Below are 22,732 nucleotides of genomic sequence, written 5' to 3'. Positions count from 1 at the left end.
TTAATGTATTGCCACTGTGTTTTACAGGCAAATATGTGTTATGGATATTTCTCAATAAAAACAAGATTATCTGAACTCTCTAAAGTCTAGCATTTGACTTAGTTTGGTGTTATGGTACGGGCACTCATTTGGTGCAAGTTCTTTTGATGAGAGGGATGGCTTTGTGTCTCCTACATATCAATTACTTTTAACATTAAAAAATTATTATTAAAAATTATAATTTAGCAGACTTTGCAAGAAATGCCACTGAAAATCATGGCTAATCGGTATTTTCAGTTTCAAAATCAGTGTAGTTATTCTGTTAGTCAACAAAACTGTCATTTCAGGATTTCACATAATCACCGTTTAGGATGTTATTAACTACAAGATTAATAACAGCAGAATTCTGTCATCAATATATTTGATGTTATTTTGGATGATAAAATATTTTCAGCAAAACATGCACAGCAAAGTAAGATCAATGTTTCCAAAGCTGGTTATCAGTCAAGTTATCTTGTACATAATAAAATGCTAGTAACCATAAAAAATAAAAAGGGAACAGCTGTAAGTAATTACTGAGGTAAGACGAAATGTTCAGCAAGCTTTCATTTGTGAGTAAAAAAAAAAAAGAACAAATATTATAATAAATAGAATAATTTACCTCAAAGAATAAATTCAGTATCAACTGAATTTATTCTTCAGAGTAAATTATTCTATTTATAATAAACTCTTGATGATTCATCATAAAGTATATCATTTGTAATTCAGTGGTTTGCTAGTGACTCTCTTCAAAGATTCTACAGTAAAACTCCATTGGTCCAGCATCCAATGCTCCAGCACTCCTGATGGTCCGGCACCATTGGGAACCCAGAAGTGCGGGCAGCCGGATAATTGGAGCTGCTCTGCGCCCGGCTTCCCCGATTCAGCTGCTGCTGAAACTGACCAGCAGCTGAATTGGGGAAGCCGAGGGCAGAGCAACTGGCGCGCTGCAAGGTTGGTCCCACAGCGCTGCCCCTTGGGGCTGCGGGACCAACCCAGCAGCACCCCAGCTGCTCTGTCCCAGGCATCCCCGATTCAGCCACTGCTGAAACTGACCAGCAGCGGCTGAATCGGGGACTCCTGGGGCAGAACCAGACTATCGGAACGGGGGACTATGAGGGGTCTGGGGTGGGGGGGGATGCCACCCCAGACCCGTCACAGCCCCCCCTTCCGATAGTCCAGTATATTTGATAATCTGGCACCCCCTGGGTCCTAAAGGTGCTGGATTATCGGAAGTTTACTGTATATGCATTTTAGTTTTTCTGAATCCATGCAGGCATGAAAGGGCAGAAGTACAACTCCACATCTTGACCCTTAAAACTCACAGGGACTGACTGTCTATTCAGGCCATTCACATACACCTTCCAGGATGTAGCCACAGTAGCATAAAATGGACTGTTCTTGACATCAAATATTTTTAAATGCCAAAGCATCTTGCACAAATGTTAAATTATTTGCAATGATTTTTTTTTCCAAAGAGGTCAGCTGGATTTCCAATTTTAGTTAAATTTATTTAGAGAAGAAATAATACTTCTTCGAGAGAATTCAATTAATCTTTCACTGCTCTTCAGGCCAGCTGCTGTAGTGTTAAGACAGATGTTTCATGGGGAACCATGATAGCATAACTCATATAGAATCATTTCATTGCACATCGTTCATTTAGACATTTTATGTACCTATTACGTTTTCTGAGCTAACCCTGCTATAAAGATTATTTCATCTGAAATCTGCTCACCATGACAAAGCTCTAATGAAAATCATGCACATCTCTAAAAATCCACATTTGACCAATTAGCTTTTTAGATGCCGACTTAAAAAGAATATTTATTAAGGGCTTAATTGTGAACCCTGCTCTGTGTCTGTGTAGGGGATTTGGGGGTGTAAGGACCTTCCCTTACTTCCCTGAGTGATCTACCATGACTGCCAGAGCCCATGAGATTGTGTGTCAGAGCATTCTGCTCATTTGACAACTATTTAAATTTCCCATGAGTAAACCTGAGGGTCAAAGCTATGCCTAACTGATAGAGTGGGGTGGGCTGAAGGCCCAAAAGGCTAATTAGCTCAGAAAAGGCACAGGGAAGGAAGCATGGAGGGAGGAGCTCGAGATGGCTATCTAACCATGTGGGAATTTTTTCCCATCAATATGTGGTATACATTTTTTTATGTGCCCAGAGGCATATGTGAATCTGTACCACCAGTAAAAACAAAGAACCCAGCTGTGGGCACTCTGCTAATCAGCTGGGCAGCATTTGAATCGCTTCTGAGTGGTGGCACAAGGACATAGCTTACAGAGAATACTGACTGAGATACCTGCCCTCCCCCCCGGGGCTGAAGGGATAGGCTAGCCACTGCGCAGAGCAGGCAGGCAGGGAGCTGCACTAACCTTGTTGCACTACTGATGGCAGGGGCTCCCAGGCCATTTTAAATCATCAGGGAGTGGCAAGTGGGGTTGGAAGATGTGCAGGGGGAGTGGCAAGAGCAGAAGCAGGGCTGGGGAAGATAAACGGCCTCGGATGTTGGTGGAGCCAGGGCCCATGCCAGGAATATTCCTGGTTCCCAAGCATCACAGGCCCATATAACTCTCCACCAATGATAGTGAATTGAGTAACTTTCCACAGCTAATCAGTATTATGACTAACTTGATGCATTCTTCAAAACAGTTTATGATGATGGTCAGAGGTGAGGTTATGAATGGAAAGATAGCTCCTTATTGCTTCTGTCCTTTGGACTTTGATGAGATCACACTTCTGTGCTGATTTAATTAAAAAAGTCTGATATGTAACCGCTTTTTAGGAAGCATCTGCTAATAATAATAATAATGAAAGTGTATTTAATATTAAAAAATGCATTTCATGTAATTTAAGAGCTTGAAAGGGATGGTTCTTCTAATGGAAAAAACCCAAACATAACCCAATTTACTACAAAAAGGCAAAATTAAGACTAAGCAAAGAGACTGTGTCATACTATCAGAGGGATAGCCATATTAGTCTGTATTTGGAAAAACAATGAGTCCCGTGGCACCTTAAAGACTATGGGTATGTCTACACTACCCCCCTAGTTCAAACTAGGGGGGATAATGTAGTCATTCGGAGTTGCAAATGAAGCCCGGGATTTGAATTTCCCGGGCTTCATTTGCATGATGCCGGCCGGCGCCATTTTTAAATGCCAGCTAGTTCGGAACCCACGAGGCGTACAGCTAGTTTGGAATAGGAAGCCTAATTCCCCTGCAGCACGGGGTCTGAACTAGCCGGTATTTAAAAATGGCGCCGGCTGGCATCATGCAAATGAAGCCCGGGAAATTCAAATCCCGGGCTTCATTTGCAACTCCGAATGACTACATTACCCCCCTAGTTTGAACTAGGGGGATAGTGTAGACATACCCTAACAGATTTATTTTGGTATAAGCTTTTGTGGCAAAGACCCACTTCATCAGATGCATTGCTGTGTCATATTATAACTATAGTAAAAAGCTAAATCTAAAATGTCTAAATCAGAATCATGCATCTTAAGCAGTTTGATGCAAACATGAAAGAAAGAACAAAACAAAACTGCAAATCAACAAGCAAAATAGCTTCCAGTCATAATAGCAATGTGTGTGTGTGTGTGTTTGTGTACGCAATTTAAATATATATATTTTGTGACAGATCCAAACCAGCAGGCTGCTGCGCTTAGGGATGGCAGGTGTCCGGTATTCACCTGGACAGTCCAGTATTTTCGGCTGCTGCCCGGTAAAAAAATTCAGAGAATACCGGACACCTGAGATGTCCTGTATTCTCTGAATTTTTCCCTGACCAGGAGGGGAAAATGCCAGGCACCTGGCAACCCTACAAACATTCAATGCCCAACCATCTCCCCCCACCTGGCCTCTAACACCCCCAACCCGCATGCTTACCTGGTTCACAAGGCTGCCGGCACAAAATGGCTGCTGGACAAAAGACCTAGGAGAAGCAATGCTTTCTCCTGGGTCTTAGTGCTCAACTACTCCCCTGTTACTATCCCTGCACTTAAAGGGGATATGCTGTTTTAATGGTGTGTTTTTTTTAAAAAAAAATTTGGCTTAATAAGTCCTTGGAGTTTTTTTTTTTTTGCTCAACAACTTTGGTCTCCCCCCCCCTTTTTCCCCGGTGTTTTTTTTTTGGGGGGGGGGGTTGGTATTTTTGTTTCAACCATCTGGCAACCCTAGCTGTGCTATAATGGAGGGCAGGTACGCAGGGTAAACTGCTTTCTCTTCCCCAAACAAGCTCCTAGACACTGCTGTCACGAAATGAAGGCAGGTGGACACCTGAGGCTAATTAATGACTTCCTGTAGGAGCAAACTAATTCAACACCTGCAGCCAATTAAAACCTGGGGGGCTGCTTTAAAAGGCTCCCTCCAGTTAAAGGGGGGAAGGGTAGGCAAAGAATCATGGACCAGAAGGAGTAAGTGTGGTACAGAACAAGCTGTGTCTGCACACACTGAGGACTAGCTAGCAGGTACCAGAGGAAAGGTACTTGGAGGGATTGTTTGGGGAAGTGACGCAGGGAAAAAGCTATTTTGCTTCTAGTCTGTTGTTGCTGCCTTACAGTCTCTAGGCTAGAACCTAGAGTAGTGGGCAGGTGGGCCTAGGAGCCTCCCAAACCTCCTCCTCACCAACACAGAAACTGCCCCAAGAAGGGAGACCTGGACTAAAGAGAGGTTTTCACCCTGAAACCATAAACTAGCCTGTGATGAGTATGGCTCAGTAAGATGGGGTCCCTGCCTCTTGTAAAGAGAAAGAGGCTGTGGGGAGGGACACAGTAAGCCTCTGAGGCTAATACTATCTACTAGTAGGGTGAGGCCCACAAGAAAGCACAGCCAGAGCTTTTCCACTCTGTGTGTGTGTGTGTGTGTATATGTATGTGTGTATGTATGTGCATTATATTATATATATATACACATGCCAAAGCTATATAAAAACAATACAACATATATTTTGCAAAGCTACACATCTGAAAAATCATTAATGATATTTTATCCATGACCAGATTTTGCCATCTTTACTGTACAAGTAGCCCAGCTGAAAACAATAAAACTAGTCACTGAAGATGGCTATATTCCATGTGATTAAGGGTTTCAGAATGCAGCTTCCAGTACTTTTGACTTTGAGTTCTGTAGATATTTTTATATATAACATAGATATTCATGATGCTGTAGACACATAAGTGCCTTTCTCTGATCCAAGGACTTCAATAACTATATTTTCTGTGATCAAGAGATGACATTACAAAGAGGGGCAAGGAAGCAATATGGAAGGAATTCGTCTGAAGATTTTATTAAGAAGTGTGATTTATTTAAAACTTTATGGCAGAAAATTCAACTCAAAACAAAAATACTGAAACCTAAAATTTTGAAGATCTAGCAACAAAAATACTATTCTGAAAATACCAATCTCACAGTCACAACACTGTGCTTTCAGCATTGTTATTTCCAAAATCATGCTTCTTCAATGGAAACTTGTCAGCTTCAAAGCGTCCACATTTTATGTCCCACTCAGTTAAACATCTATTATCCATGCCTTTAAAACATTTAAAAAAACCAACCTTGAGTAGCCATGTAACCACAGGTCACTCTCTGGAAGTACTTAAGTTATAGCCTATAAATTGTAGTTTCTATTAAGTGACAAATCCTCAGATGGTGCAAATTGGTGTAACTTCATTGCCCACAGCTATATCCATATACAAAAGCTGATAAACTTGTTCAAGTCCACAGTCACTGCAAATTATTTCATTATAATATTCCACTGTATGGATGTCTGTTATCTATTAATGTTCAATTATAATTCTTAATTACAGGGAACACACAACTTTTAAAATGTATATTTATACAAGGTAATATGTTGCTCTCTATTTTAAAACAAGAAGTTAAATTCTGGCACTACATAACATGATCTTCAAAGTACAGACTTATATGGTGAAGAAATCACACAGTTTTCTGTCTATAATCTGGCCAGCAACAACCATGTACCACATATGGATAATTCCTACTAAGGATATATGGAGACCAGAGTTTCTCAATTTTTTTTTATAAAGTACCCCCTTTAAAAAAAAAAAGTATAAGTACCCCCAGTACCTACAGTTTTCAGACACACAACATTTTTTTCTACCATTGCAACAAAGTTGTTTAAATAACTTAATCGTAGCAGAGCAGGTGATGAAATGTTTGGGTGTAAAAAGTACAAAAATAATGAAGCACTGTAAAACTTAAAACAAAAATTCTGCTTTCTCCAAATTTCAGTTGGGTTGATGTACCCCCCAGACTTATACCACTGGCTGAGAAACACTGATGTAGACAGTCCAATGCCTTGCTCAGGGACATACATGTAAGAAACTTATGAACTATATTGACCCATAGACAGCACTCTGGAATGTTCCTCCATGGTTCCTACTGATGCTGTAATGTATGGGAGAATGGAAGGAATAGGGTAGCTAATTGTGCCCCATAGTTCTGTGTGTGGGTTACCTTGCAGTCTTCAATGTGGGGAACCTGCCAGAATTTGGCTCCACAACTGTATTGTGGACAGAATCTTTCTCCAACTGAAGTTAGTGGCAAAAATTCCACTATTTCAGTGGTTCAGATTCAAAACCTTACATTGCTAATAAGGACAGAGTATTTTGCTGTGAACAAACTACAGATGTGACACATTAACTTAGTAGGACTTCTGGATCGTAGAAGTTGAAAGGAATTTCACCTTCCAACCCTCTAAGGTAGAATAATTACCACATTTTCTGAGAGCCACAGTTTTAAAATGTCAGATTTAGAATTGCAATGACTTGACAGTGTCTATTTAATGAACACCTGAAGTAAAACCTTAGTTAAGTTCTGGATCCTAAATATAACTCTTAATGACACTTCTTTAGCAAATGCATAGTTATATTTTTAACTGCTAACATGGTCTCTGTACAAGTGGGTTTGATGAGAGTCTCAGGAAGTAAAAATCCAAAATGGCCGGTGTCACGCAGCTCAAATGCAAATGCATAGGGGATGCCATTTTTGTAGGCCCAGTCCATAGAACTACCAGAGCTCACATCTGGGGAAGGAAAAAAATATCATGATTTGTTTGTCCCGTTGAAAGAAATATACTGGTATAATAAGTACAAGAGTTTTGTAGACCAGGGCTAAGAGTCTTAAGTACACTAGGACTTTATTTAAGACCTCCCCCATCCCCCAGGTCAAATTTATAAGCAGAGCATCCACATTACGAAGCCTGTTATTTCAAAATAATGGGCTGAGGAATTCAAAATCTGTAGTCCTACTTTTCATCCGGAATAACACTAATTCTGAAATAGTTATTTCGAAATAATGGAAGTGTGGACACTCCGGTGCAAATAATTACTTCCCAGAGTACAGGCAGTCCCCGGGTTACGTACAAGATAGGGACTGTAGGTTTGTTCTTAAGTTGAATCTGTATGTAAGTCGGAACTGGCATCAGCCGCGCTGAAACTGATCAGTTTCAACCGCGGCTGAATCTGGACGCCAGTTCTGACTTACATACAGATTCAACTTAAGAAACCCAGGCGTCCCCAAGTCAGCTGCTGCTGAAACTGATCAGCGGCTGATTCCAGGAAGCCTGGTCAGTTTCAGCAGCGGCTGACTTGGGGACGCCTGGGGCAGAGCAGCTGGGGTGCTGCTGGGTTGCTCCAGTAGCGCGGCTCCTCGGCGCTACTGGAGCAACCCAGCAGCACCCCAGCTGCTCTGCCCCAGGCGTCCTGATTCAGCCGCTGCTGAAACTGACCAGCAGCAGCTGAATCAGGACACCTGGGGCAGAGCAGCTGGGGTGCTGCCGGGTTGGACGGAGCGGCGCTGCAGGACCATCCCAGCAGCCCCTAGCTGCTCTACCCCAGGGGTAGGCAAGAAAAGCCTGGTCTGCTGGGGGGGGACACTAGCTGCACCCCCCAGCAGACCAGGGAGACGGGGGTGGTGGGACCACCCAAGTCCTCCACGGCTTTGCTCCGTCTCCCTGGTCTGCTGACCTGGGACACATGGAGCAAAGTCGCAGAGCACTCGGGCAGCGGGACAGTCCAGGCGCGCCGCGGCTGTCACACTGCTGGCGTCCTCTGAGGCTTTGCTCCCCATCTCCCTGGTCTGCTGGTCGGGAGACGGGGAGCAAAGCCGCAGAGCACTGGGGTGGCGGACCGCGGCGCATCTGGGCGTCCCACCGCTCCCGTCCTCCGGGGAGAGAAAAGCCCCGTTCGTAACTGCGGATCCGACATAAGTCGGATCCGCGTAACTCGGAGACTGCCTGTAATTAGAACTCCCCAGGGTTTCCTGGGTCTCTAATTCGAGGTAGTGCATCCACATTAACAGAGCCCACCTCAGACTATTTTTGAGGATTCCCCATAGTGTGGAAATGTTATATTGATTTTGTTAAATCAGGAGTTCTTAAGTTCAATTTAATAATTGCAAAATAGTTTCTTAGTGCAGACATAGCCTTAGTAAATACTTAAAACTCAGTGTCTTATCCTCTATGGTACTGAGCATCCTCATCTCTCACAGAAGTTCATGGGCATAGCATCATATATGATTAGGCCTTCATTTAATTTGGGAAAAGTTAATAATTGTCTTATTCTTTAAAAAATGTTCACACCAGGAATATTTCTTTACATTCTCTTTTCTCCTACTTCATTTGCTGAACATTTGCTCACTGTTGTACAGAACTTAAAGGAAGATGCTGTCCCTGTTCTCAAGAGATTACAATGAAAGGCCTCAGCTCTGCAAAAGTCTCCAACCATGTGGATCCTTACTTTGCATGGTCCAACTGATTTTAATTTGACCTTTTATCTATATAAGGGTCTTCAAATGGTTAACAAATCAAAGGGTCCCAGCAGAAAGTTTATAATGTAGTAGAAAACTACTGAACTTTTCTCTTTCTAACCTTTGCTGTTGGGGAAAGTATAAGCATCTGAATTCAATTTTTGTACATACTTTCTAAATACAGATATGCTTGCTCTTATTTATTCTTAGTGAGAAACTGGGGTATTCTAAACCCAGCTTTCAAAAAGATCACCTCAGTTTTTGAATGAACAGTATATGCAGTAATCTCTCAATTACAAAGGGAGAGAACTAGAGTATGGATGTCTTTCCTGTGAACTAATTTGCTCTCAAGATTTAATTATTAAATATCTTGTTGTGAACTTTTGTATTGATCTTTATGTTTGCTAAAATTTCCTGCAGTTCACTGGACATATTCCTTGTATCTTTCTTCTTTTCTCTCCAGAAACTGTTGAATTTAGCTCCACCAGTAGTGCAGGTGGATTTAATCAGCTATATCTCCCATCTTCCTTCCTTCCTTAGTACAATCTGATCAAAGTTCATTTTAGACAATATTTGCTTCCTTTTTTATAGTACCCTTTATATCATATCTAGGTCAAAGTAACAAACCGACCAAAGTTTATGAGAGGAACTTACACAAAGTGCTAGAAGCTGGGCCATATCTGTATCTTATACCGTAAGCGGACTGAAGAGCATTAACAGCATTATAAGCTGCAGATTCCTGTGTATAGGGGGGAAAAATAGATACATTAGACTTCACATTAATGTCTGTAATGGGGCTGGAACTTTATCTACAAAATACGTGCTCCTAATGCAATTCTAGGTTTGATGGTCCCATGGACCCTAACTTAGCATATTTTCAGGAGAACTTGTGGTCTTTCAAAGAGACAGCATTAAACACAACAGCCTGCTATCCTAGTGTGAAGGAAATATAAGAGGTCAACATGGCTGCATCAGGAACTAGTCAAAAGGGAGCCTTGCAAAAAGTGGGTAGGTAGATAAATTACTAAGGATGAGGTCAAAACAACACTCAACCCAAACAAATCAGAAAGGCTTTGGCACAAATAAGTTACAGCTAGCAAGGGACACAAAAGGCAGTAAGAAGAGATGCTATACATATATGAAGATCAACAGGAAAATGAATGGAAGTGTAGTTTCACTACTATTCAGGTAAAAATAGCTAATAAGGGATGACATCCAAAAGGTTAAAGCAAAATACATGAGTCTTCTATAAAAAGTTTAGTGTGAACAGATGCTTAACACAATTAATATTAATAACACAAGTTTGAATAGGGAAATAACTTGTTAATGAACATTTAGATAGGTAACTATATTCAAGTTGGGAGGGCCTGCTAAAATTTATCCTACGGTATTTAAGAAACTAGCTGAAGCAATCTCGGAACCAATATCTTCAGGAACCTACAGAGGACTCATGAAGTCCAAGAGTACTGGATAAGGTACTGTACTATATTTGCTTATCTTTAAAAGGGGAACAAAAGCCCCAGGTAATTGTAGAGCAGTCAGCTCAACTTTGATACCTGGAAAGATATTTGAAGAAATTGTTAAATAATCAATTTATGAACATCTAGGCTACATCTACACTTTCCTCTCTTGGGCAAGAAAATATACAAATGAGGCAAAGCGGTGAATATCATTGCGTCTCATTTGCATACTTAATGAGGTGCCATTTTTGTGCAAGAGGCTTTTGCGCAAAACCCCCCTCTTGTGCAAGAGCTGATCTTCCTGAAAAAAAGCAGCAGAATGGCTCTTGTGCAAGAGGGGGTTTTTGCACAAAAATGGCAGCTCATATGGCCATGCAATATTCTCCGCTTTGCCTCATTTGCATATTTTCTTGCTCAAGAGATGGCAGTGTAGTTGTAGCCCTACAGGATAATAAGGTGATAAGAAAGAGCCTACTTGGATTTGTCAATATCATGCCCAAACCAATCTCACTCACCTTATTAGACCAACTTCTGTTGGTGAAAGAGACAAGCTTTTGACCTGCTCTTCAGATCAAAATGGTACTACACCTCACAAGCTAAATACAAGATGGAACAGATAATTTGTTTAAAGCTAGTAGTTTACTTGAAAGGTCTTACCTGGCCACATAAAACACATTGTGACACCTCTGAAGTTATAGGACAAAAAAGTGCGGTTAGTAGGTTATGGATTGTTGTAATAAACCATAAATTCAGTGTCTTTATTAGTCATATAATTTTTAATGTCACAAAATTATGAATGGAAGCTTCCAGGCTCATCTTTTGAAGGCGTTGTGCTGGTTTTCTTTGAGGAGGAGGACAGAAAAGACCAGTATGGAGTGACTGTTTTGTGAAAATGTTCACCCACTGATAAGTTGGTTTTGTATTTTATCATTTGTGAGTTTATTAGGTGTGTAGTGATTGTCTGATTTCACCCACATAGTAGTTATTGGGGTAATGTCCCTGCATATTTTAATAGCCATGAGTAGGATCCATGAATCTTGAAATGTGTTGATTGTTGCAGCAGTGAAGATATCTGCAAGTTTTTGTGTCTATTTTAGCAAAGTCTGGTACCACTTTGAGTTTGTGGATTCTGGACTGAGAAGATGTGAAGATTCCTTTCAGGATGTGTTCTCCACAAAGCATCGGTTGTAATTGTTTAATGATGCCCCATATGGGCTCTGGTATTTCATTTGTCCAACAATTAGGGTTATACAAAATTTGTTTTGGACTGGGCAGGGAGCTCAGTCTGTATGTGGCTTTCACTTGAGCAGAAACTAATTTTTATCCAAGAACAAATTCCATTGTACTCATTTAGAATCCCTTAGATTATTGGTTTGTGCTTATAGTTTCTTCTGTTGGTTTGTAATAGAAGAAACGTACTCCCAACCCCACAAGGGGGAAAGAATACCTGGAGCTAGGAAATTAAATTAATATTAAAATGAGGTTCTGTGGGAAATTCAACAGGTTTGGAGGTAGGAGTGATCCTGTGTAGACTGGCCATTTCCCAGTGCTGCTCCTACCTTACCAATTAGCCCAAAATACAGAGAAACTCAGTGTAGTTCTTTGAGATCTGTGAAAGGGGGTGGGGATGTTACTTAGACTTATTTCTCTTCTGATATACATTTGAAGTGTTGGTAATGCTGCTAGACAGTACTGACCTCCCATAGTTCGGCAAATTCTCTGGTTCAGCACTGGTCAGGTGCTGAAGGTGCCAAACTAGAGAGGTCAACTTGTAGTAAATTAAAATTAAAAAAGAAATCCTACAGATTAAAATAACTGGTGCAGACATATACCAAACAATGACTGAAGTACAGCTTCCCTTTAAAGATCTTAATGGGCTTTAGCTGAAACTTAATAATGGAGTTAGAGTAGAATATTTATTCATGTTGTTACCAGTATACTGCACTCCAATTTCAAAGCATCACTGAATAATTTACCACTTTAACTGAAACAGTGACTGACAGCACCCTAGCATGTAGTGGACTGGACAGAAACATCTTTTCTTTCTGCTCAGGAATACTTAAAGACCCTATTTACACTAAAATGTTCCTAATCTCACCTGTACGTGGTGGTCCCTGGAATAGCTTTCACTTGCTGGCTAACCACAGTGCATGGAATCCATCTGAACCAATAAAGCGCTCTCAGTCAACCACAGGAGAAGGAAATGGGATAGAAGTTTCATTATAATTCTGCTTTCCTTCACTTCCTCCACAGTACAGCTCTTCACAAATGTTCAAGTGAGCTGAAGCTTTACCATATTTGATTATGGTAGATACTTTAAATTAATACATCTTGATGCTAAAATGGCACTAACCATTAGCTATAGGTAAATAATATGAAACTACATTCACATTATGTAAACAAACAGTCTTTTTAGCTGCCCACACTGATGTCTGTACATTAAGACAGTCAAACTCATGCCCTGGAGAATAAATGCTGATGGGTTTGGAAAATGGTTTTAAAAATACAAGTTGTATTATCATATGAGTACTATCCATTCTGCACAAATTCCCTTCTCTGTGATACTACAGCATACTGGTGCCTCAGGCTTCCTGCAATAGTTCACTTCTGTTTGCATACTGGAACCTTAGTAAATCTACCAACTGCTTCACGCTTACATTTGTTTCTCTTCTAGGTTTTCTGCTTGTGCTGAACTAGCTCAGCCATATAAAAGTACTTTTTGTCTCCTTGCCCCCAAAAATATTCAAGGAGCTAGTGAGATTGAAATACAAAGAGATGCAAAGGCCAAGATGTCAATAGAACATTAATACAGTCTATTTTGATTGCTTTATATTTAAAAGCCATAATTGTCCAGAGATGTTGGCTCCTAACTGGAGATTATTGTTAAAGGTGCCTTTTGTTGCTTTTCAAATATCTGCTCCACTTAATATCTCACTGGTTCTCAAAGGGCCTGATCCAAGGTCCAGTGAAGTCAATGGAAAGGCTTCCACTGATCCAATGAACAGACCCATAATAGTTAAACCAACTTCCTCTAATGCAGTGGTCCCCAACCACCTGAGGCTGCTGGGCGCCAGGGGGCATGGCCGTTTGCCTGCTGGGACACTTGGGCGCCCGGGGGTGGGGCTCCCCCCATAGCCGCGCACCTGGGGCCGGCGCCCCCCCCGGCCAAGCGCTGTGCGCCCAGAGCCGCCCCGCCGCCCAAGTGCCGCGTGCCCTTCCCCCCCCCGCCAAGTGCCGCGCACCCAGAGCCGCCCCGCCGCCCAAGCGCCGCGCGCCCGGCCCCCCCCGCCAAGCGCCGCGCGCCCGGAGCTGCTCCCCCTGCCCAACCGCCACGCACCTGGGGCCAGCCCCCCCCTACATGCGCCACGCCTGGGGCCGGACCCCCCCCCAAGCGCCGCGCGCCCAGTGTCAGCTCCCCCCTCACCAACAGCCTGGGGCCGGCGCTCCCCGAAGCACCGCACGCCCAGAGCGCAGGCGGCTAATTTGCGACGTTCCCGGGGCTGGCGCTCACCGTGCGCCATGCGCTCGGGCCGGCTCCTGCACCATACATAGTGCCACGTGCCCGGAGCCAGGCCAGCCCCGAGCACTTGGTGGGCGCACACAAATGGCCCCGTGGGCGCCATGGCGCCCGCGGGCACCGTGTTGGGGACCACTGCTCTAATGTAAATGCTACAGATGGGAAAGGTAGAGAGTGGACCAGGATTCCCCAACATAGACTAGATGAAGAATCCAGATGAGTAGAGCAAGTTGCATTAAAGATTTACTGATGTGGGAAAGCCTTTAAGATTCTCTCTCAAGAGTTAATATCTTGATACACTGACTGTTTCTGTCTTTGCTTGATACATTCTCACATCATATCAGATGTGTCCTTGAGGATATTCTGCAATTTTCTTCTTGGAATTGGAAGACCAAGTGTTCCTAATGCTATATCTTCTCCTTCACTGTCTCGCCAGTGAATGTAGGTTTGCTTTCTCTGTTCTCCAGATGAATGCAATATTAGAGTTTTGTGTTCTTTGATCTAAGAATAATCACTATTTTACTTAGGCAGAATTCCCTCTAGAATAGGAGTCAGAAACCTTTCCGAAGTGGCGTGCCAAGATGTAACACTCCTGCCCTGGGCTGTGCCATTCTCCTGGGAGGGAGGGGAGAGGCTCTCTCCACTGTGTGCCTGGTGGACAATCTGGGTCAATGCAAACCTTTCTGCGGATTGCCAGTTGCTAATGGAAACTCACTGTTAATTATATAATTACACTGGAGCTATTTTACTAGTGCTGCAGCTGGGGAGAACAGTTTAATTTAAATGATTAAACAGATTACACGTTTTAACTTTCTCGTGTTAGTTTATCCAACTTCATTTTAAATAAAGGAAAATATTATGTCCAACACAAAAGGTTTCAATGTTTTCTTTATTTATGGCAGGGGTGGGGAACCTTTTTTGGGTTGGGGTTGACTGATCCACAGAAAAATCATTTGGGGACCACAAAAGTGAGAAGCAAAAAAACCTCCTCCAGACCGCCCCCCCACCCTCACTGATGTGGGCCCCAACTGAGACACCTCACTCCTCTGGCACTCCAGACCCCATGGGGTAAGGGGAAGGGACAGGGAGGACTGGGGTTCAGGGCTTCCCATAGGCCAGATTAACTCTTCTAGGGTTCCAGAGTTAGTGGATTTTGTGACCTCCCTTAGGCTCTGGGGTGGGAACAAAAATGAGGGATTCCATGTGTGGGACGGCTGCCAGCAATTGTGATAGGGATGCAGGACAGTGTGAGGGCAGGACCTGGAAGGCAGTTTAGCAGCAGGAGAGGATGTGGGGTGGAGGTATGAGAGGGAGTTTGGGGGAGTAACACAGATAAAGGTGAGAGGGTGAGAATGCAGCCAAATAGGTAGTTGGAGAAAGAAGTGATGAATAAAGGAAAGTGCAACTTTGGCAAAGTAAAATTGTATCTCCCCCTCCCGCCCCTCTGCTCCAGCCTCAGCCCCATGATCCTCCCTCACAGCCTGATCCCCTACATTGCCCTATGCCCCCTAAGTGCAACCACTGCCCTCTCCAATCCTGCCTCTGCAGCCTGATCCCCTGCATTGCTCCATCCCTCCTCAGTGAAACTCCTGCCCCCTCCCATCCTGCCCCAGTATCCTCCTTTGCCCCCACAATCCACACTCACCGGCTGGGCAATAGCGCTGGGTGAGGAGAGGTGGGGGGAAGGGAGAAGAGTCTCTTCCTTGCATGGACCAGCCCTTTGTCAGCAGGCTGCAGCTCCAGAACTGGGGACAGGCAGAGCCTGGGGCTTCCCAGCACTGCCCCCAGCTTGGCGGGGTGCAGAGGGGCACTGAGGAAAGGGCTCCCCGAGCCCTCTCACAGCCCGCGGGGAGCAGCCTGGCACCCCATGTGTTCATGCCACCCAGCTGTGCCCCCTCCCAAAGCAAGAAGCCCGTAGCCAGGAAGGGGGACAGTTAATCACTTAGCTCCTAGGAGCTGCACCCCCAGGATGGGCAGGGGCAGCCCCTGGGACATGCATGTGCCTCTCCTGACCCCCTCCTCCTTCCAGCAGGAAACTGGAGCTAGTGCTCCAGCCAGCAGCTGTGCGGCTGAGGCTGGAACTGCAGCACGAGTTCCTGGCTGCATGACATCAGATACAGGAAACTTTTAGGAGTTGGTGCAATTAAGTTTTAACAGAAATGGTGTCAGGAATAATCTTTTAATTATCCTAATACCCCAAAAGAAATACTAAGACCCTCATTCCATACTCTAGATCCATGCAACTAAGGGTATGTCTATACAGCGGCGTTATTTCGGTATAACTAGCGTTATTCTGAAATAACATAGCCCATGTCTACACTACAAGCAGTTATTTTGACAATGTCAAAATAATGGGGAGCTGGAGGACTTCTTACTCCAACTCCTGTAACCCTAATTTTATGAGGAGTAAGGGAAGTATGAGGAAGAGTACTCTCTCTCAGACTTCCTGGTGTGTAGACAGAACCAAAAGCTGAAATAAGTTATTTCGACTTAAGCTACACAACTGAAGTAGCTTAAATTGCATAGCTTAATTTGGCTTTAGCCCCGCTGTGTAAATGTTCCCTAGAGAATATGTATTCAGGGAAATGACAGTTATACAAATTTTGTAAATAAGCAGGATTACATCAACCCCCCACCCCAACTTCTTCATCATTTTTTCTTAAAGGAGACAGCTACAAAACCTTAATAATTTGCTGATTACTCAGATCAAAGGGAGGTAATGGCATTACCTCAATGAGTTGCAATATTCAAGGTTAAAAGCTTTATTTTGGGATGAAATGTAATAGTTGAAAGATTTTCATTTTGTTAGAAAAAAGATTTGATACTTTAAAATTTTAATCAAGTATTTATAACTTCAGTTTTTTCAAAAGTATAGGGACAGACTTTCAGCTAGGTAACAGCTTCCATTAACCATAGGACTGGAAGGGACCTTGAAAGGTGATCAAGTCCAGTCACGTGCACTCATGGCAGGATCAAGCCACATCTAGACCATCCCTGACAGGCATTTACATCCCTAAGTTAGCCAAACAACTAGTTTACTAGTCTATTATTGGACAGTCAACTAGTCCCTTGACTAGGCCTAATCAACAAGGAGTAAAACAGAAGAATTACTTCTCATGTCTTGCCTAATATTTAATAAACTATAATAAAACTTATTAAACCCCCTCTGATTATCCTTTAAATTACTTTATATAGATTGATGGAAGAAACTAAGTGAGTCACCATTAATTCTAGTAAAATAAAGGTTACACCACCAGTGATAAAACTATAAATAGAGCTGACAAATATTGCTAAATATGAAGTATTAGAGAACTGCTTCTGCTCACTATAAAACAATAACAGAAATAGTACATGATGATGTGTAATCTCCAAGAACTATTGAACTTACCACACAACTGAAATTTGGAATCGTTGCATACTTGTAGGAGTATGGGTACAGCAACATCTGAGCATATGCATGAAAGGACAGATAGGCCTTTATTTGTTTCTGGCGCTTGCGAAGAAAGTGAGCTACAGCCTTTACTTCAGGCTCGGACTCAGGAAAAGGACCACAGTATGTGTCATCACATGGGTGAAGGGAAGCCCCCTCATCTACACATTGAAAAAAGAAAAACAACAGTGAATGCCCACAAACAATATGTAAGGGTCCAATTCTGATTTAACTAGAGAAAGCCTAAAGAACTGCACAGAGAACGTGCTACCTGGAAATAACTGAAGGAAGCAAATATCAAGAAGTCAGTGGAACAGAACACATTTTTTCCACAAGGAATATATTCTTGCCACAAGAATGACACAGCCAGGCCTCCCCCCAAAACTGAAATTGTAACTGGCACATAGCAATACACTGAACAATTCAGAACTTTTATTCTTCACAGCAAACTGAAATTCACTGTTTACAATAGGGTTAATAAGGATTTAGAATCTTATGGGATTATCCTGTTTATTAGAGGAGATATGTTTATTTTCATGATTCATTTAACACTGTAATTGGAGATGAAATATCAAGAAAGTGCAAAGTCTTTGAGATTCTGGAAAATAGCTATTTCTTGTAGCTGTAATATTTGACAGGAGCGAGACAGGATGCTCTAGAAACTTAGATTAGTTTGTGTGGTGCCCATCTGTTCTGTAGGGACCAAACCATCTGCCAACACCACAACCACTGCATACCCACATTTGCCTAAGCATAGATGCTTTTCAAATCCATGCTCATGATCTGAGAGTTATATCCTTATTTTTGAATATGCAGTTGGGGCTGGTGGTTTTCTTCATCATTTTGGTAATAATGTTGATACATTTTAAGTATCAAACTTAGTACAGGCAGTCCCCGACTTACGTGGATCTGACTTACGTCGGATCCCTAGATACGAACGGGGTGAGGCAACTCCCGCACATGCACAGCAGCATTCCCGGGGCTCGCTCACCTGGGTCCTAGGATCCTCCTCCTCCTTGGGCCGGCTCCGACTGGGGTCCCGCAGAGCTGCCGGGCAGAGGAAAAGTGCCTCCCCACGCCCGCTGCCCCCCCCCCCCTGCCAGCAACAGGCTGCCCCCTCCCCTGAGCAACAGGCTGCCGAACAGCAGACAAAAGCAGCCTCTCTGCCCCTCCTCCCCTCTATACATGCCGGGCTCCCGGAGCGCAGCAGCGTCCCGGGGGCTCGCTCACCTGGGTCCTAGAATCCACCTCCTCCTCCTCTTCGGCCGGCTCCAACTGGCCTCTGCCTGCAGCAGCTGGCCACAGGGATAGGGATCCCGCAGAGCTGCCGGGCAGAGGAAAAGTGCCCCCCCACACCCGCTGCCCCCCCCCCCCCGCGGCCTCGCAGCCTTCCCCCCTCCCCCCTGCCAGCAACAGGCTGCCCCCTCCCCTGAGCAACAGGCTGCCGAACAGCAGACAAAAGCAGCCTCTCCGCCCCTCCTCCCCCTATACATGCTGGGCTCCCTGGGCAAACAAAGACTCCACCAAAACAAACAAAGTGCTGGCCTCATTGTGTTAGCAAAAAAAGGACCCTCCTCCTAGAACCCTGGGTGGTGTGTGGAAATAAAGCTATTAGCTCAAAGCATGGTGCAGAGCTGTTTGGTATTTGATGAGTTACTCCTTTAGTCCTGAGTTTGTCACAGGGACAGAAATAGATGTGAAATCTTCTGAACAGGGGAACAGACAGCAAAACAAACATTAGAGGGGAGTTAACCTTTCCCTATGCTATCCAAAACTAAAAAAAATGTTTGGCTAGAGTTTCCCCTACAATATGTACCAGTTCCGACTTACATACAAATTCAACTTAAGAACAAACCTACAGTCCCTATCTTGTACGTAACCCGGGGACTGCCTGTAGCTCTTTGTATTATCAAGGATTCCTGCAAAGCCCTGGTTTCCTTCCACTTAAAGTGAAAGACACTTAACATACAAAAGAAATGTATGAAACACTTCTTATGACATTAGCCTCGTAGCAGCAAGAAATATGGTAGACATGGTGTTATTGCTCTGCAGCTCTCTGTTAAAATGTGTAGTTATATGTAAAAACACATTTCATTTACCTCAGGCTAAGCCCAGAACCTGAGCTAAGACTAAAAAGTGCTCAGTACAACTCAGGAGGGAGGATACAGAAATGACTTTCACACTTCCTGATCCTGCAGCCGTCTTGGTCTCTGGCATAAATTAGAGCAGCCTGACGGTTGATCAATTTAATCCCAAGAGGCAGTTCCAGAAGTTTAGAATCATTAACATAAGGGACCCATAGGCATTGCACTTTTTTCCTAGCCTTGTCCCCCTACAACTAGTTGGGGTGACTGGTGAAGGTACCACTGACAGCTCATTGCCACCTCAGCCATTCTAGTATGTTAGGGGGAAATCCTCAAAAGTCTACCCTGGCAAATTAGTTTTAGACAAAAATCTGTGTCTGAATTTTTTAAAAATAAACCTTGTGAAACTACTAGATTACCATCTAGATCACCTCTGACAGATGTCTGATCACCTCTGATCGGCTTTTAAATATTTCCAATGATGGAGATTCCACAACCTTGCTAGACAAATTATTCTAGTGCGTATCCACCCTGACAGGAAGTTTTTTCTAATGTCCTACCTAGGGATGTAAAAGAGTAGTCCAACAGTCAACTACTCGATAATCCTAGGCTTAGTGGGTAGTCTAGTCAACTACTCACATTCCCCCCTCCCTGCTGCCTCTTTATCAGAGGCAGCAAGTGGGTGGGTGGGGAAGCAGGAGCTGGGAGGGGTGGGGAAGCAGGAGCTGGGAGGGGCAGGGGCGCAGTTCCCCACAGCACTGTCTCAGTGAGGGGCAGGGGTGCAGCGGCACTACCTTTTAAAAGTACTAAGAGCCAAGTGGCTCTGACTACATTTAAAAGGCAGAGCCGCAGAGATCTGGACCCGGCATGAGCTGGGACTGCTTGAGTCCTGGCTCGCGCCAAGTCACACACTGTGCCTCTGCCTTTTTACATTTAAACTGCAGACCCTGCCTTTATAGACTAACCGACTAGTCAATTGACTACTCAATTAGCTGATTATCCACAATTTAACATCCCTAGTCCTACCTAAGTCTTCCTTGCTGTAGTTTAAGCCTATTGCTTCTTGTCCTATCATCATATGTTAAGGAGAATAATTTTTCTCCCTCCTCCTTTAAAAAAACATTCAGGTACTTGAAAGCAGCTATCATGTCCCTTCTCAAACTTTTCTTTTCCAAACTAAACAAACCCTGTTCTTTCAGTCTTCCCTCATAGGTCATGTTTTCTAGACTTGTAATCATTTTTCTCCAATTTCTCCACATCTTTCCTGAAATGTGGTGCCCAGAACTGGACACAATACTCCAGTTGAGTCAAAATCCTCAATAGTCTACCCTGGCAAGTTAGTTTTAGACAAAATCTATGTCTGATTTTTTTTAAAATAAACCTTGTGAAACTACTGTAATTTTTGTTTTTAATAAAAATTTCAAACAATCTTAGGTTTTACCCTCTGCTTCCAGATGAAGCCATATCTATACTGCAAATTGGTTTTAATAATGCCTACATTCTGACTGAACAGCCTAAAAACAGCTCCTCCCGCTCATAGAACCGGTGCAGAAAACAGAATGGAGAGCAGGCTCTAGGTTTCTTTCTGTGGGTAAGAATAGATTTTTCTGAACTCTCTCCTACAGTGAAGTTGTCCTGTGAATGAATGACTTTGAGTAATACAATGAGCTCATTGAGAATTTCCATATTAAAAGTTCTTCTGACTTACAGACAGAATGAGGGGGAAAAAGAAATACAGTAACTGTCAACTATTGTCAAGAGTCAAAGTTATACTCACAAGGAGAAAATAGAAATACAGTAAATGTCAACCATCTGCCAGATTTTTGTATCCTGGAAGATTTGCTGTCTCAATAAAACATTGAAGAACATACTGAAAATGTGCAAAGCCCAAAATAAACTGGAAATGCTGTATTCTCACAGTTCTGAAATGTTGAGATCAATACCGTTCATTTTTGTACAGAAGCACTGAAGTAGGACTGAGGGTGAGATAAAGAACAGCACAAGCCTCAGACGTCCTTTCTCCTCCTACTTCTTCCACTATGAGGTAATCTTCTTCACAACCCAACTATATGGCAGACCTTAGGTGGAAATTCTGACCCTACCACCCAGTATCCTATGCTAAGTGTGAGTGAAGTCCTTTAAATTGTTTGGTTTATGTACTGAAGATTTGTCCCTAAGTACTTGCCTACTGTTTTTTGCTTCAGTCATTGTAGTGTGACAACTTAGCATCCGACATGGAGTAAGGAACTTTGGAGTTCTAATCCTGTCTCTATAGGTGACTGATTTGTGTATCCTTAGGCAACATACTGAGTTTTTTAATATTAATATTGTATTAATATTACAAATAAACAGTGCCTAATGGATCTGCATGAGGATCAGGACACTATTACATAATAAGACAGTACCTGTCCTAAAAAGCTTGCCATCTATATACTCTATAATTTAAAACTGTTGCACTTTTTGTATCACCTTTAGATGCCCACTCCATACTTTAAACAAATAATTGTGTTTCCCATGAGCTACAAAGTGAAATTTACTAAGATCACGCATGAATTTCCTTTTCCAACCTTCATAGAATACAAAGGAACAGAGTAAAATATAGCATCAAAAGCTACACTAGAAGAGAAGGGAAAAGAAGGTGGCACAGAAGTCTTTCTTAACTCAAAGAAGAAGTTCCTGGTACCCAGCCATTTGTGTTCCCCACTGAGGGTATGTCTAGACTGCGGGGGTTTTCCGGGATACCAAAAGAGCAAAAGTGCTCTTTCAGAGAGCCCTGTATACCCCGGTCTACAAAGAATGAAGGCTCCTCCGAAAGAGGAGGCTTTTCTGCCATTTGGTCCTGTCTAGACCGGGCCAAATGGCAGAAAAGCATCTTCCGGAAAAGCACTCAGAAAAAGCTACGCAAATTGCGGAGCGTAATTTGTGTAGCTTTTCCTGAAAAAAGTCTGTATTGTAGACCTAGCCTGAGGCAGGAACTACACAAAATTAGGATTTCTGCTCACAATGTACCTGCCCAGAGGCACCCATATGAATTTCAAACCCTGGTTGCAAACTGAAAAAAACAACAACCTGATTTAATTAAGAGGAGAATTCACAGCACAGAACTTTCACAGCACAGAACTTTAAACAGATCAGGACAACATAAGCATGAAAACATGATAATCCTTCCTCACCTCTGCTTCAGTCATTGTACTGCAACAACTGAGCATCTGACTTGGAGTAAGGAACTTTGGAGTTTTAAACCTGTCTCTATAGGTGACTGATTTGTGTATCCTTGGGCAAAATACTGAACTTCTATCAGTTTCTGAAAAATATTTTCTTCAAAGGGATGTTTTGAAGATCAGTAAGTTTATATTTCTACAAAAGTCCCTTTAAGTATGGATTGGAGGCTCATTGGGGAGCAGCCTGTTTATTTGGTAGAGAGAGGAGCAAGACTGAATCAATATGGGGAAT

The 22,732-nt window shown here is 43.0% G+C and overlaps 1 protein-coding gene and 1 long non-coding RNA gene across 3 annotated transcripts in view; one reads left to right on the top strand and one right to left on the bottom strand.

The window, feature by feature from the left end:
• The window catches only part of LOC142827040 (uncharacterized), a 47,321-nt gene that overhangs the window by 7,852 nt on the left and 16,737 nt on the right, over window positions 1-22,732 (top strand). The gene's annotated exons all lie outside the window — the stretch shown is intronic.
• CPA6 (carboxypeptidase A6) overlaps window positions 5,306-22,732 on the bottom strand; it is a 101,820-nt gene continuing 84,393 nt past the window's right edge. For both annotated transcript variants that reach the window (XM_075920575.1, XM_006131487.4), the window contains 3 exons: window positions 17,154-17,356; window positions 9,443-9,527; window positions 5,306-7,064 (listed from right to left, as the gene is read on the bottom strand). In XM_075920575.1, coding sequence (XP_075776690.1) covers window positions 6,877-7,064; window positions 9,443-9,527; window positions 17,154-17,356 — 476 coding nt within the window. In that variant the 3' untranslated portion in view covers window positions 5,306-6,876. The remainder of the gene's footprint in view (window positions 7,065-9,442; window positions 9,528-17,153; window positions 17,357-22,732) is intronic.

Source organism: Pelodiscus sinensis, chromosome 2 (genome assembly GCF_049634645.1).
Source record: "Pelodiscus sinensis isolate JC-2024 chromosome 2, ASM4963464v1, whole genome shotgun sequence".
Lineage (NCBI taxonomy): Eukaryota > Metazoa > Chordata > Testudines > Trionychidae > Pelodiscus > Pelodiscus sinensis.
The sequence above is the reverse complement of the archived record's forward strand: the minus strand, read 5'-3'. Positions and strand labels throughout refer to the sequence as shown.